Source organism: Xyrauchen texanus, chromosome 19, assembly GCF_025860055.1.
Source record: "Xyrauchen texanus isolate HMW12.3.18 chromosome 19, RBS_HiC_50CHRs, whole genome shotgun sequence".
In the NCBI taxonomy this organism is placed as follows: domain Eukaryota; kingdom Metazoa; phylum Chordata; class Actinopteri; order Cypriniformes; family Catostomidae; genus Xyrauchen; species Xyrauchen texanus.
Genome location: NC_068294.1, coordinates 20103070 through 20116940, shown reverse-complemented (window position 1 = coordinate 20116940; position 13871 = coordinate 20103070). Strand labels below are relative to the sequence as shown.

Genomic DNA, 13871 nt, shown 5'->3' with positions numbered 1-13871 from the left:
AGACTCATGATTGTTATGAAAGCATACATCAAGACCACCAGCAATATTAACAACAGAAAACACAACATAACTGCACACAAACCAGAGAACAGAACTTACAAATTGTAGTGAAAGAATAGATGCATTTAAATGTCCAGACATATTTGTTTGAAGATATTTTTTTTTGACAAACAGAGAGATGGGGCTATAGGCACACCGTGTCCTACTCAGACACCAAATGACACACAATAACAGTTATCTTTTCTATGTTAATCAGAGTATTTTGTACAAAGCAGCTGCGACAAGCAACAGGACATTCTGTCGATTGCGTGGTTTCTATATTTGCTGTTGCACCCCGTAATCCTGTACACTATAAACTGTCACCGGTCCAAAATGTGATGCATAATGCAAGCACGAGGTGATTGTCTGTGTTCCGCTACTGCTTTCAGGTCCTTGAATAACGTATAACGTGTGAGTAAGGGTAGCCAGTGGAGTTTCTGGTGCACTCTCGGGTAAGATGGTGCCCCCCTAGGGAGTTGGTGCCCTATACAGATGGTTTAATATGCGTATAGGAAGTGGTGGTACTGGTAGCTACCTTCAGCCTCCTCCATCACACTTTTTGGTTGCTGACTCCGGTTCAAACAAATAAGACTGGACAATAAAATGCATCTATTCTTCCACTACAAACATGTTTGTAAGTTCTGTTCTCTGGATTGTGTGCAACTATGTTGGCTTTCTGTTTTTAATATCGCTGGTGGTCTAGTCGAAGCAAAATGTGTTTCTCATGAATGCCCAAAAGAGAATAACAGTCAGTGAGCATTTTTACTCAATAATACATTACATTCCAGTTTGTTTCTCACCAAACCTCATCGTATGCTTTTATAACAATCATAAGTCTGATGAAATAAATTATAAGACTTCTGAATTATACTTTTGTGTCCTTTTGCAGCTTGAAGAGGTGGTCACCATAAACTGCCATTGTATGACATCACTGAGAACAAAAATTTTTCATAATTACATCCTTTGTGTTAAGAAAAAGAAAGAAAATCATATGGGGTTATAACAACACTGGGGTGAGTAAACAAAGACTGAATACAAATTTTTAGGTGAACTTTCCCTTTAAGCAATCATATGTCTTAATTAGTAGTTCAGAAATTATCAATTGGGAATAATTTTTTTTATAAGATCAATTACTATAAATGTAATGGGCTGATTTATCAAACAGTATTGGGCCACAAAAGCTTAGAACAATAAAGCTACATTCTAAAGCAAAAGCTGTCTAATCTTATCTCATCTGTCTCATCTTATGTTTCATGTCTCATCATAATATCTCAACAGAGCCTTAAAAGCAGATGTCTGTCTAAACTTCCTCAAATAGCTCCTTTCTCACAGACGCATGTCTTAAAGTGTCTTAAACGAAAGATTTATTTTATCACTTAGTCAATTCATGCAAAAATCCATAAATGAGTTCCAAATTTTGATGACTCTCTCTAGTCACATGCAAAAAGGTTTGTGTGCTCAAGAGTTGGGGCAAAAATCCAATGCAAATTCTATATCAATGCTGATTCATTCAAATTCCACTCAGGAACATTGAACACTGAAGGGTATTATATCATGTTGAAACCTTGTTGATACAGATTTTGAATTCATAGATATATCCTGAACAGTTCATTCAACATATCAGTAGAAAACTACGAGATAAAACATATTGCACCTTAGAATTCACTGACATCATAGATAATATACATATAAACCATAGAGCTCAGTGTGGTATAGAATTTGCCTTTCACAGACATATGTGTTGCAGTGCCATTCACAGGGATTCTGGGAGGAAGTGTGTCGTGCACACATTAACAAGTCATTTCAAGCACATACAATATAAAAGACCCACATACACATACACAAGCGCTCTAGACACTGTGCACTATAAAGCTCTATCATAGCTGCTTCAAAGTAGGCCAGGGAAGAGAAAGGCTAGAATCTATTAAAAGTTTATATTTTTGGTGCTCTATGCATGGGATGAGACTCTCAAACACAATGGCAAGCTTTTCAGTAAGACTAGAAGGGAAAAAAATAAATAAAGAAAAATAACAACAGCGAATGAGGATTAAGCAAATCAGTGACCATTCAGACAGATAATTTTGATGAGCCTTCCACAAGCGTGGACGTGCTGCCATGCGTCATATCACTGCAAGGGTGTGCTAGTTAGGCATCTATTGTAAGATGGCTATAAAAAGTAGAGAAACTAGACTGAGCTCCAACTACTGACACACAGAGGTCATTGGTCTCCTAGATTTCTTATCAAAGGCTGATTCACTCTCGCTGAAGCCAACCTACATTACATATGTGATCAAATAGCCAAATCAGAATTATGACACATTAACAAGGAAGAAAATGTTACAACTTACTGTGAAAAAATGCAGCATTAACCAAAATCCTGTTGGAAATGCTGTAAGAGTAGGCATCAAAATATGCAGAGCAATGATCAAATATTTCAAATGCTTTGTTCACACTGCAGCCAAATATAGATCTTTAAGGTGCGGTCACACGTAACTTCGCATGGCGAAATTCCGCAGGCCAAGATGGCATGGGTGAATGTTGAGCACGTGTGAAACCAGCAAAAATATAACTGTCAAGCAGCCTCTTTTTTAATGCTGCACTTTATAGTATGTGAAACTGGATAAAAATAAAACTCAACGCTAATATGATGTCCTTTGTCCATTGTGAATATTCATTCTTGTTGTGTATAAAACACTGCCCACACAACGAATTCACAGAAGTTCAACAAAGGGGAAATTCTTTGCCACTGCAAGTCCATTGCGCAATTTCACGATCGTGCAGATCCCATTGAGATGACAGTATTTCGCCATCAGAATTTCGCCATGTGAAGGTATGTGTGACTGCGCCTTTAAGCCTGCCTGTCTGTTAATCTAATAGAGCAGCTTGAAACCTGAATGTGCCCATTCAGTTGTGGAGCTTAGTATAGTTTATTTAGAGTTCGACCCAGATGTAGTTGAGTCTGGGCAATAAGCAAATGTTATAGGGATGAGCGCAGGGTAAAGGCAGGCAAACATAAGTTCATTTTGTTACCATGGTTAGCACCCGGCCACCGAGGTGCAGTACAGGAAGGGCTTTGATCACCTGAAACATTGACGAAGTGGAAATTGACAGATGGAAAACAGAGAGAAAGAGAGAGAGAGAAAAAAGAAAAGGAGAGTCGTCAAACAAGAGGTATTTCAGGAGTTCTTAACCAATTATCTACTCCAAAACTCTTAGTGTTGTCAAACCTCAGCCCACATGCTCATCAGAAAAAGAGAGACTGAATGAGAAAAGAGAGAGAAAGAGAGAAAGAGAGAGACAGAAGATTCCAAGTATGAAACAGAATAGAGAAAAAGAACACTGCACAGAAAATGAGGTTTAATCTCCATACTCTCTTCATTCCTTAATGTCAGTTTTATTCAAACAGATGTCAGGGAGATTGGGCCGCAGTGCTGGATGTAGCAGGTGAGCTGTGAGCATGCTGATCTCTCTCTCCGGTGGTGGTTGGAAGGCTCTGACGGGGGCGCAAACTCTGGGGCGTTTACAGCACTGTTGAGTGGGAGACACGTTTCATACAGCATGACACCTTACTCATTCATGACCTCTTCGTAAACCCCCGGGCTGACACGTCCATGGCAAGGACTTTTGGTGAGATGAGATGAAGTTAAGCAGCACAGGGACAAATCAGTGATCCTGGCATAAGTGTGATTTTTGTGACAGGTGTGTAAACCCCTAGCAACATTGTATATTGAGATTATATAGATTGTTTTGGTGATCTGAATGTTTCACACATTTTCTCCTCTTGGACTGAGCAGTAATATGGTTTTGGCCTTCTTTTCTTATATGGCTCTCTAGATAATGATGCTGGATTTTTTTGATGTTCTCCCAACATTTAGATCACTACATACCAGGGGTATTTCTAATGACATGAGCAAGTTTATGCACTATAAGCATGCATGGACAAGGACTTTGGGAAAAGAAAGACTTATTGAGGCCACTGTAACTGTGCTGGGAAGCTATAGTAGTTATAGACACATGTCTGCCCGTTCTTGGCATCTTAATTCAGTGAAGTACCTACAGCAGGTGGTCTGTTTCCTCCCCCCCGGGTCTGCTCAATTCATCATGGCGGGATGGAATATGTTAACATTAAGATTATGTTAAACCATCCTCCAAGGACCCAGAGTCTACAATCAATTTCTGTAATCAGTGACTTATGAATGGTAATGCAGCAATGAATCCAATATGAAAACATAATGAAAACTTTCAAAACGGAGACCAAGAAGGGTAATAAAGTGAGCTAAATTTTAAAAGTATGCAGGAAAATGGTACTTCGGTTCAACGTTATTAAAGGCGTGATGAAATGTAAAGCAAAAAAAGGTGCAGGTGATGGTGGTTTGTGTCAGTTGGAATACAGATGGAGGAAGTGGTCTTACCATTGCGTGGGGTTCGTTTCCTGCGGTCACGGAAGGCTGCTCCAGACTGCAGGGCCTCCATCAGGCTGTCCATCACGCCTGTCTCATCACCTTCTGGAAGGAGGACAGAGTGGAGTATCAGAGCTTAGTTTCATTTAGAACACACTCACATAAACTCCAACTCACACTTACAGATCCACAAACTGGGTCTCCTTCAATAATAAATGCATAAGTTTTGTATTTATGTGCACAGAAATAGTTTGCAATCAAAAATTTTCAAATGTATCCTTACAGATTCATTCTAACATAAGAGCATATACCACAAGCTCATCGAGTAAAGCTATGGAAATCACTTTTGTGATATATGGGAAGTGGATTTCCAAAACGTTGTCTTGCAAGTTCTCTGTGGATGTTTTCACATTTGAGTCTTTAAATCTGTGCGTGCTTAAAAGTTATTTTCCCAATAAGCTGGCTTTTTCAAGCACAGGATACTCACCTCAGGTGAGTCAGGTCTCGTCTTTCACCGTACCATGTTGACATATTCATTTTGTTTATCAAATATTTATGCTTTTGAGTAAGTAGCCTACAAAATGACTATTTTATGCAAATTATTTTTACCCTACTGATCAAGAAGGCTATTTTCAACAATGTGCCTACTACATTTATGGGTTAAACCCTTTTATGTACAATAAACCTAATGTCATGTTTAGAAAAATGCATTAGGTTTATTGTACATTTACGAAAATATTTTTTCACATTGTGTTATTTTTTAACGTTCTTAATCGAACAGCTGTCATATTAGATCATAGGATAACATGCCCAACTTTCTAGTGGATTTTTTTCTTTCTCCTAATCTTGGTTTACCAGTGAATTAATTTCAACAATGTCCTGACTATTTTAATATGTAAAGTTAATTTTCTTGCTGATTTCAATTTAGAAAAGGCTATTAGGTTTGCTTTATTGGTCCTACTCTATTCACTTCATTGTTTTCAATAATTATGCCTGTACTCACTAACATTGATTCATTAAATGCATGTTATGCATTTATTTATATATATTAATTCATTAATTAATTCATATATATTATATATTAATATATATTTAATGTAGCCTACAATGATGATTATGTGATTTCATCATGAGATTTGGCTGTTGGAAGTATTTTAAAAGGGTTGCTTAAAAACATAATGTTTTTGGACTGTTTTCTGAGGGTTTCTTTATTTTTAGACTAGTCAACTAGTAGACTTCAAAATTTCAACCTACAATGTGAATGTTTGAATGATGTATTCGATATGTACAAGAAAATACAATAATGTGTGTTATTAGTTCAAACAGACTGTGTTTGTTCATTATTGTAAGTTAGATGAAGATCAAACCTAGGCCTGTCGATTTAACTCAGTGTGATTAAATAACGTGTTAAAAGATTTAGCGCATTTAATCGCACCATAATAAGGAAGATTCCTGAGAAATGCAAGCTTGTAGTACCACCTGTTTACTTTAGTAAGTGAAACTTCAGCTGTATGAGCAACGCACAGTTTATGCAGTGAAAAAAACACTTCAGTAGGCAGAACAACACAAATATACGTTACATTCTTGCGTTCAAAACACTTGGAGCGCAAATGCGAACTAAGGGATCTCAAGATGTGCTTAAAGATTCGGTATTAAACTATATTTAACTTGAAACAGTGAACTAAAAAATTTATGTTTATGATGCGACACACCTGAGACGTCTGACATAGATGTAGATTGATGGGCTCGTAAAAAAGCCCTCATAATAAATCTCCAACTGATTGACAAATTCACTTGTGAAATGGATTGCTGTGAACTATGTGCCAATATTTGACTTATGATCAATAATATGGTAGTAAACAATGCATTGTATTCTAAAGTATTCTATATTGTCTTATCAATGATTAACTCTTCTGCCACAAGAATGTAATGCATTTTAATTATCTGAATATTTTTTATTTTATATATATATATATATATATATATATATATATATATATATATATATATATATATATATAATTTTTCAATATTTACAGATAACTTTGTATAATTATATATTGATATAAATATGTATAATCTTTATATATTGAATAATTGTTATATGAGGGGCTTTCTCAGCAAATATTTGTATATGCAATCAATCGCGATTAATTAATCGGGACACCATGTAATTAATTTGATTAAAAAAAAAATATCGATTGACAGCCCTAATCAAAACACATTTTAACAAATTTATAAATAAATGTAGGTAATTCCAAAGGGTTCACATACTTTTTCTTGCCACTGTAAACAATATATATATATATATATATATATATATATATATATATTTTTTTTAATGTTTTTAATTTTTGGGAGTCTGATTCAAAATGTAACAATTTAGAAGTATGCATTTATTAATGAATGATGATGTCTTTGTGAAAAAGTTTGCACACAGTTTTCAGCACAAATATGTGCATATGCATTGTTACTTGCTGATCTTCAGCTTGTAAGTAGGCCCAATCCATGTCAGGCCCGAACAAACTGATAGAGTGGGAGTATAAAAGTTAATTGCAGAGACAAAGGCAAATGGGGCAGAAGGTAAAGCGAATAGTGTGGCTCCCTAAAGGCATGAACGCTTAGAGGTGGAGGCTAACGTATGGAGAGGAGCTGGAGGATGAAAGTTTTCACTGATGGCCATTGACAGGTATTCGTTCTGCGGCTTGCACAGGGGAGCTAAGTGCTCTTTACCAAGATTTAGTGTGGAGACAGTCAATACAGGGGCATTTTATTATTGTTCGAAGACAGTGGGATGTACCTCGAAAACAGACGTGCCACCAAAGTACTATGTGTTTGCAAATGGGTTTTGACTTCTAAAAGACAATGAGGTCAGAGGTTCTGTCTATAGAACAAAAAAAGCTCAGGAAGATTTTTTGGTTAGTTTGTTTAACTTATATATACATTTCTCTGATAATAATATGGGTAGTTGAATCCTAACATGTCCATGGAGGTTTTTTGTTTTTGAATAAACATCAAGACTATAAGTTAAAATATACATGAATCTATAAAGTAGAGTACATATATTTAGTGTAGTATCTCAATTAATATGAGGTCATTAAAGCTGACTGCATAATTATTATTTATAATTAAATTTTACATTTAAATAATAAAATAATAAATGTCTTTCACACTGCAGGACATATCAACTTTCCAAAAGTATTCCATGTCAGTTGTCCATATGTAGGAATTAAACCTTTTCAAATAAACTTTTTCTTTTATATGGACACTAAGATGAAACCAACAGTCTTGACTAATTACATTACTCTGACCTCTGCATGCAAACTTTTGTAAAGATTTCTTTCAGCATGAGCATGTGGTGCAGAAGCATCGGTCAATGATGGGGCTCAAAAATAAGCTTTTGGTCCTTTATCTGGGTCATCTATCTTTACCCAGCATTAATGAGACTAAGGGTCCCCCACTACATCATAGTAGTCCAGCAGAGGCATTATTTTAAACTTGAATCATTATCTTGACTTATTGTTGTGTGTGGGATCGTTTCATCAATCCTTGTGTGCACATGATCGAGCCACTCTTGGGAAACATTTAGTGAATGGGTTGGGATTTCAACGTCTGCCTTGGCAGAGAGAAAACGTCAGTGGCGGAGATGCCGGTAGCTTTAGGCAGCAGTTTAGGCGTGTTAATCAATCTTTTGTTTCCTCACACATTCAAAGTAGATGACAGACAGCAAATTGAATTTATAAAGAGGAAGAAAGTTGACACGGCTACATAATTAATTTCAGAAAATGCCACACACTCTACACTATGGCAGAAATGAGTGAGTGAATGTTTTTTCCACTTATACAACCACACACTTTAAACAAAGCCAAAACATTAAGATTAAAAATGAAAACACACAAACAAATGAGGAGTGTGGATAAAATTAAAATAAAATGATTTGTGTTCATTTCTGTCTTGTCTCATGTATCATTTTATACTGGAAACTAGGGCTGCACGATTTGGGAAAAAAGTCATATTGCGATTATTGAGGTTAATATTGCGATATGCGATTGCGATATAAAAAACAAATGGTATCATGCGTCAACTTGCTTGGTTATCAAGGAAAATGCACAAATAGATTACTGATAACACTTCACACTTCAGTCTATTATGATGGACTTCAGAGGATGAACTGATGCCAACTCCACCTGCATCACCTCGGTCTATTGATGGACTGCGCTCTTGAAATGGAATGCATAGACTAACTATTGCCAACAAAAGCCTTCATCAGCCAATTAACAAGGACAATTGCATCTATGTGAACTTCTGCAATTAATGCAGGATGGACTTCAAAGACATTGATCATTAATCTTACAGTTAAAACAAAATCGATGTTTAAAAACTGACCCTTAACACTTACTTAGTTTAATCATTTTAAACCATGACTTTAACTATACATAAGTAATATTTACATTATATTCATGATGTTAGCCAGAGGGGAACTGGCCCCCACAGTGAGTCTGGTTTCTCCAAAGGTTATTTTTCTCCATTAATCAACATCTTATGGAGTTTTGTGTTCCTTGCCACAGTCGCCTACAGCTTGCTCACTGGAGTTATTAATACAATTATTATTAAATTATTTTTAAACACGATTAAGAATCGTATTTTATCTAATTACACAATGATGATTCATCGACTTTATAGACATTACAGTTTTATCTGTTAATGCTGATCTTCTTATTTTCAAGAAAATAAGATTGTTCAAACAAACTAAGACATTTAAGCATGATGTAACATGTACTTTGTTTAAACTCTTTTGAAAAGGAAACTGGATATAAAAGTGTGGTTCACTTAATCAAACCACTAAAACTGTTGCTGTTGTTGTGTATATATAGACACATTTTACTGTTGTTGTAATCTTAATGTTATTTTTCACGTAAGATTGATTTTATGATGATCTCGTTGCCAAGTTGCAGACAGCGGGGGTGAGAGATGAGCGGGTTAGTGTGTGCATCAGCCGGCGGAACTTTAAATCTCTCCCGATCTCGACTCCCGCTCAGATTTGGTCTCATCCGCGACTGGTTGAAGCAGCTCTGACCACACAGAGAATGACAGTTTTGGAGTTTGTGCTTATTTACATGCCACACTCCCGTATTATATTAACTTTAATTATTGATTAAATAAAGACATATCGCCAAGCCGTGATCTGTGTTTCTGTGTTATTTTTTATGACCACCAGTTCAGTGTCGGTCTGCTCTGCATCCATCTTCACCTGATTTCCATGCTGAACACCGGAAACTCACATGACATGACCACACTTGCCACTCCCTAAACTGAGACTGACTGGTCATCTTTATTAGTGATGTAGAAAATGGGCAAACAGCTTTCAGAGAGAATGGGCAGTCACGCCCACACATCATCACATGCACTTTATTTATTTATTTAATAAAATCACAGCATTTGCTGTCATATGATCGCACAGGCTGACATCGCGATTGCGATATGATTAATCGTGCAGCACTACTTGAAACCCTATCCAGGATTACTGTAAAATCAAAGAAGCAATTCACACAGCAAGCTCTGTTTAATAGCTACCCAGAATAAATCAAGCTAATTAAACTAGCTGTTCCAGAACAAACCAGAGCAGAACAAGCATGGCTTATCTCTAATTGCTCCTCAACACCTTGGCTGATAGCTTTGCTCATTGGTTTAAACCTGGACATGCTTCTCACTGGTTCTGTCCACCTAATGTGCCATTGTCCTCTGGAAGCAATAATAGTTCCTAAAGTAGCTGCATCTGAAAGTTTGTTAGCGTCCCCAAAACATGTCCACATCCATCTAACGACCAAGCAGGGTATTTAGGGGGAAGGTAAACATTTATTTGAGGCAACATGAATCCAGAGAATTCTCTACAGCTCCTTCATTTCCTTCTTTTTTTGGAGACCTAGACATCACAAGGGGCACCTGACACTTTGATAAATTTGTCCTACTATTTTCTTGCTTAACTATAGCACAATTCATCATCTGCAATGGCCAGGGCAGGAGAGCTGGGAAGGCTGGGTTCAGAGGATCTCAGGCACGAAGAACGAAAATTACTATAACTGGAAACATGCTCCTAAGCAGCCCATGCCTGCTCCATTATATATGTCCTATTGGGCCATGCTTCCACTAGAACCAGCTGGACCAATGATCTCTCCACAAGGATCTTAGAGAAACTGCTAGAACATCTGATCTATGTTATTTTTCTGTCTCATCAGCTGGGAGTGTAATAAAAGCACATCATCTACTGCAAGAACAAAACAGGAAGAAATAATGTAATATTATTTAAAGAACAGATACTTAAAGCAAACCCCTGAGATGATACAACATAACTCTGCCCTACTTTGTTTTGTTTTATTTTGAGCTGATAAACAGAGCAGGGCTAACAGTTCTAATCCCAGTCTTCAAAGAAACAAATAAGAAATAAAATAAAAGACTTACACAATTTAATATTTACTACACAGTTGATATCATTTTGTTGCATATGTGAATCTACCAAACACTGTGGCTATAACAATACATTTTAAGTGAATTGTTTTTTGACCATTAAGTTCCCTAAGACTGCACAAGTTGCTAAGCGAGAGAGCCCTTAGACATAAGTATTGGAATATTGTTGTGCTTTAAATCTCAGTAGCAAAAACGCTGATAGAGCTGTTTGATCAATTTCTGCAAATCAGCTATTTCAAACTGTCCAGTTCAATAGTGCAGTTCAAACCACTGATTCAACCATTTGTTTGCAGCATCGCCACATAATATATGGCATTTTACATGCTTTACATTGTTTTAGTAAAAATATACGAGCAAAATAATGCTGTTTACCACTATGTATATTTGCATTGGTCCATATAAATAAAGAATATTAAATATCTGTTGTTCTTGTGTTGATTTCGTGAAAACCACTGTGTATTGACATGGCTTGACTATTTTTAACTAGATTTAACATGCAATTTTAATATACTTGTCAACAGGTTGCTGTATGGTCTAAATTATGGTCCCTCTATTAAGTAATTTTCAAGCAAATACATAAATATTAAATTATACTGTATATATAATGTTGTCAACATATAGTGGAACATCACTTGTTATTTTAATAATTCTGATTAGAGAATTTGTAACAAAGGCAGTTTTACAATCCAAGCTCCTTAAGGATACTTCTAACATATTGCCGTCTATTTGTATCCACTCTGTTGTCTGTCCCTTTCAGCTACCTGTCTCTTTCTTATTGGGATATCATGTGGTTTCTTGCCCCTCAGGCTCCTGCCAAATGTACCAGAATACCCAAGGACCCTGTTCCGTCTCTCCAATAAATTTATTGGTGCACTATCACATTTTTAATTAGAGGATAACAAGCACAGCCCTCTGCCAAATTTGTGAACTTCATACATCAGATTAGCTTCCCCAACAGAGGGTAGGAGCTTATCTTCCAGCACAGGGGGAGTGAAACAGGGGAGGAGAGAAACAAAGTAAAGTGTAAGTGAATAAGATGAGGCAGTGGGGGAGAACATTAGTGTGTAAAAGAAGGGGTTTGTGTATGCTCAGAGTATGTGTGTAAATCCAAATGTGAGTGCCATCCCAACATCTGGAGGACTGAATCATGGAGAAGGGCTGCCGAAGCGTGACTGTGCTGGTAGTAAAACCCCCCAGTGAGACACTCAATGGAGCAAGCTGGTTGACATTTAATTATTTCTACAATGTATGCACGTGCATGCTTGGCCACACAGCCTCTATCCTCTCCTTTCTAATGCCTTGTATCGACACCAGGCATCTAATGTCCCCAGCCACTGTATATGTAACTGAGAAATGCAACATGACCAAACAGAATAAATGTGGCTTATCTCAGCGACACTTAGAAACCACAAGACATAAAAACAGTGGCCCTAAAAAGTACACTTGACCACTTGAATGTCAATGTATGAGTGTCAATATGAAAACCAAGTTGCATTTATTTGAAAGAAACATTGCATAAGTACACTATTCAAACAAAACTGAAAATCAAGTTGCATTTATTTGAAAGAAACATTGCATAAGTACACTATTCAAACAAAACTTTAACGATTCTAAAATAGTTTGAATAGTGTACTTATGCAATGTTTCTTTCAAATAAATGCAACTTGCTTTTTATTTTGACACTCGTACATAAATACATTCTAAAAGTTTGCAGATTTAAATGATAAAACAATAAAAATATATTGTTTAAAATTAAGAGAAAAAATAATATGGGACATTCAGGACAAGCAATTGAACAACTTTTACTCTGCTAGGGCACTTGTTAGAACTTAATGGGAACTGACTTCTAACATAAACTAAAAATTACTTTGGGACAATTCAGATAGTAATTACAAAACAGTGAAGTGAAGAAAAGTGAAGACAGTTCAAGAATAGCCTCATATTTTGTTTTCTTATGCAATGTAATTCATACATTTTAAGTGTGGCTTTAGTGTCCAAATACTTTTTGGTGCAACTGTTTTCTCCAAATTCCACTGAGTGGGCAATGGACAGTCCATCTGTATTAGACGCCATGCCTCATTTCTACACATCAAACCACGCCATTACAACAATTATGTAGTGGGGTCAACAAGCTCTGTTCATAAATTAAATTTGCTATTGAGTCACCCCTTCACGTTGTTTAGCGAAAACACAAAGGACATTAAGAACTCAATGTGTTTTGGTTTTCATTAAGAGTATTGTTCCAGAGAGGTTAAAAAGGCTACTGGGCGTACATGCACAAACATTTTTGCCTCTTAATTCAGTGAAAATGTGTCTAGTGGATACAATATCTGTAGCATTACTGTCATCATATTGAATTGACAGAGACATGTGTGAAACTTTAACTCACTTTGTCCCTTCCTGTCCTTCAGATTTTTTAGAAAAAATTTAATCCATCTTGTACCCTGGAGAAAACCACCTGTGCAATTAACCTTGTGAAAAAGTTTGAGTGGGAAGCTTGAGTAGGCCTGCGCTTAGAAGCCAGGTGCGTCATGGACTGCTTCACTCTCTCTTCATGTTGTTTTCACGTCTGCCACTCTTCGTCTGAGATATTGTCTTTCACTGTACCCATTGAGAGTGCATTACTAGCACAGTCAACAGACCTGCCAATTCCAGCCTTGCACCTGTTGTGAGGTGCTGTCTCTCTGGAGAATCTGACATGAGATCTGACACGTGACCTGGCAGCTGGCCTACTAGAGTGAGAGCTCCAAAGCATTCAGAGAGAATGAGACCAGCAGCAAAAGAACCGGAGTCGGGAGTAATGAAAAAGATGGATGTGGCACCAGACAGACATTTTGGAGTGTTTTGCTGGAACAGCTTGATGTGAAAACCCACTTATGTCTGTGTGTAATTTAATTAGGGATGCTCACACATCCCCTCCTTGAGCGGGGCACTCCCTCTTCGATTTCAGATCGGCGCCAGGGGGTC

At 36.8% G+C, this 13871-nt stretch overlaps 1 protein-coding gene across 5 annotated transcripts in view; it reads right to left on the bottom strand.

Moving 5' to 3' along the window:
• Positions 1 to 13871, bottom strand: part of LOC127659387 (protein diaphanous homolog 2-like) — a 609426-nt gene that overhangs the window by 63574 nt on the left and 531981 nt on the right. For 4 of the 5 annotated variants that reach the window (XM_052149176.1, XM_052149180.1, XM_052149177.1 and 1 more), the window contains 2 exons: positions 4452 to 4544; positions 3070 to 3120 (listed from right to left, as the gene is read on the bottom strand). In XM_052149176.1, the coding sequence (XP_052005136.1) occupies positions 3070 to 3120; positions 4452 to 4544 (144 nt within the window). The remainder of the gene's footprint in view (positions 1 to 3069; positions 3121 to 4451; positions 4545 to 13871) is intronic. The other variant, XM_052149179.1, reaches the window with a different exon arrangement.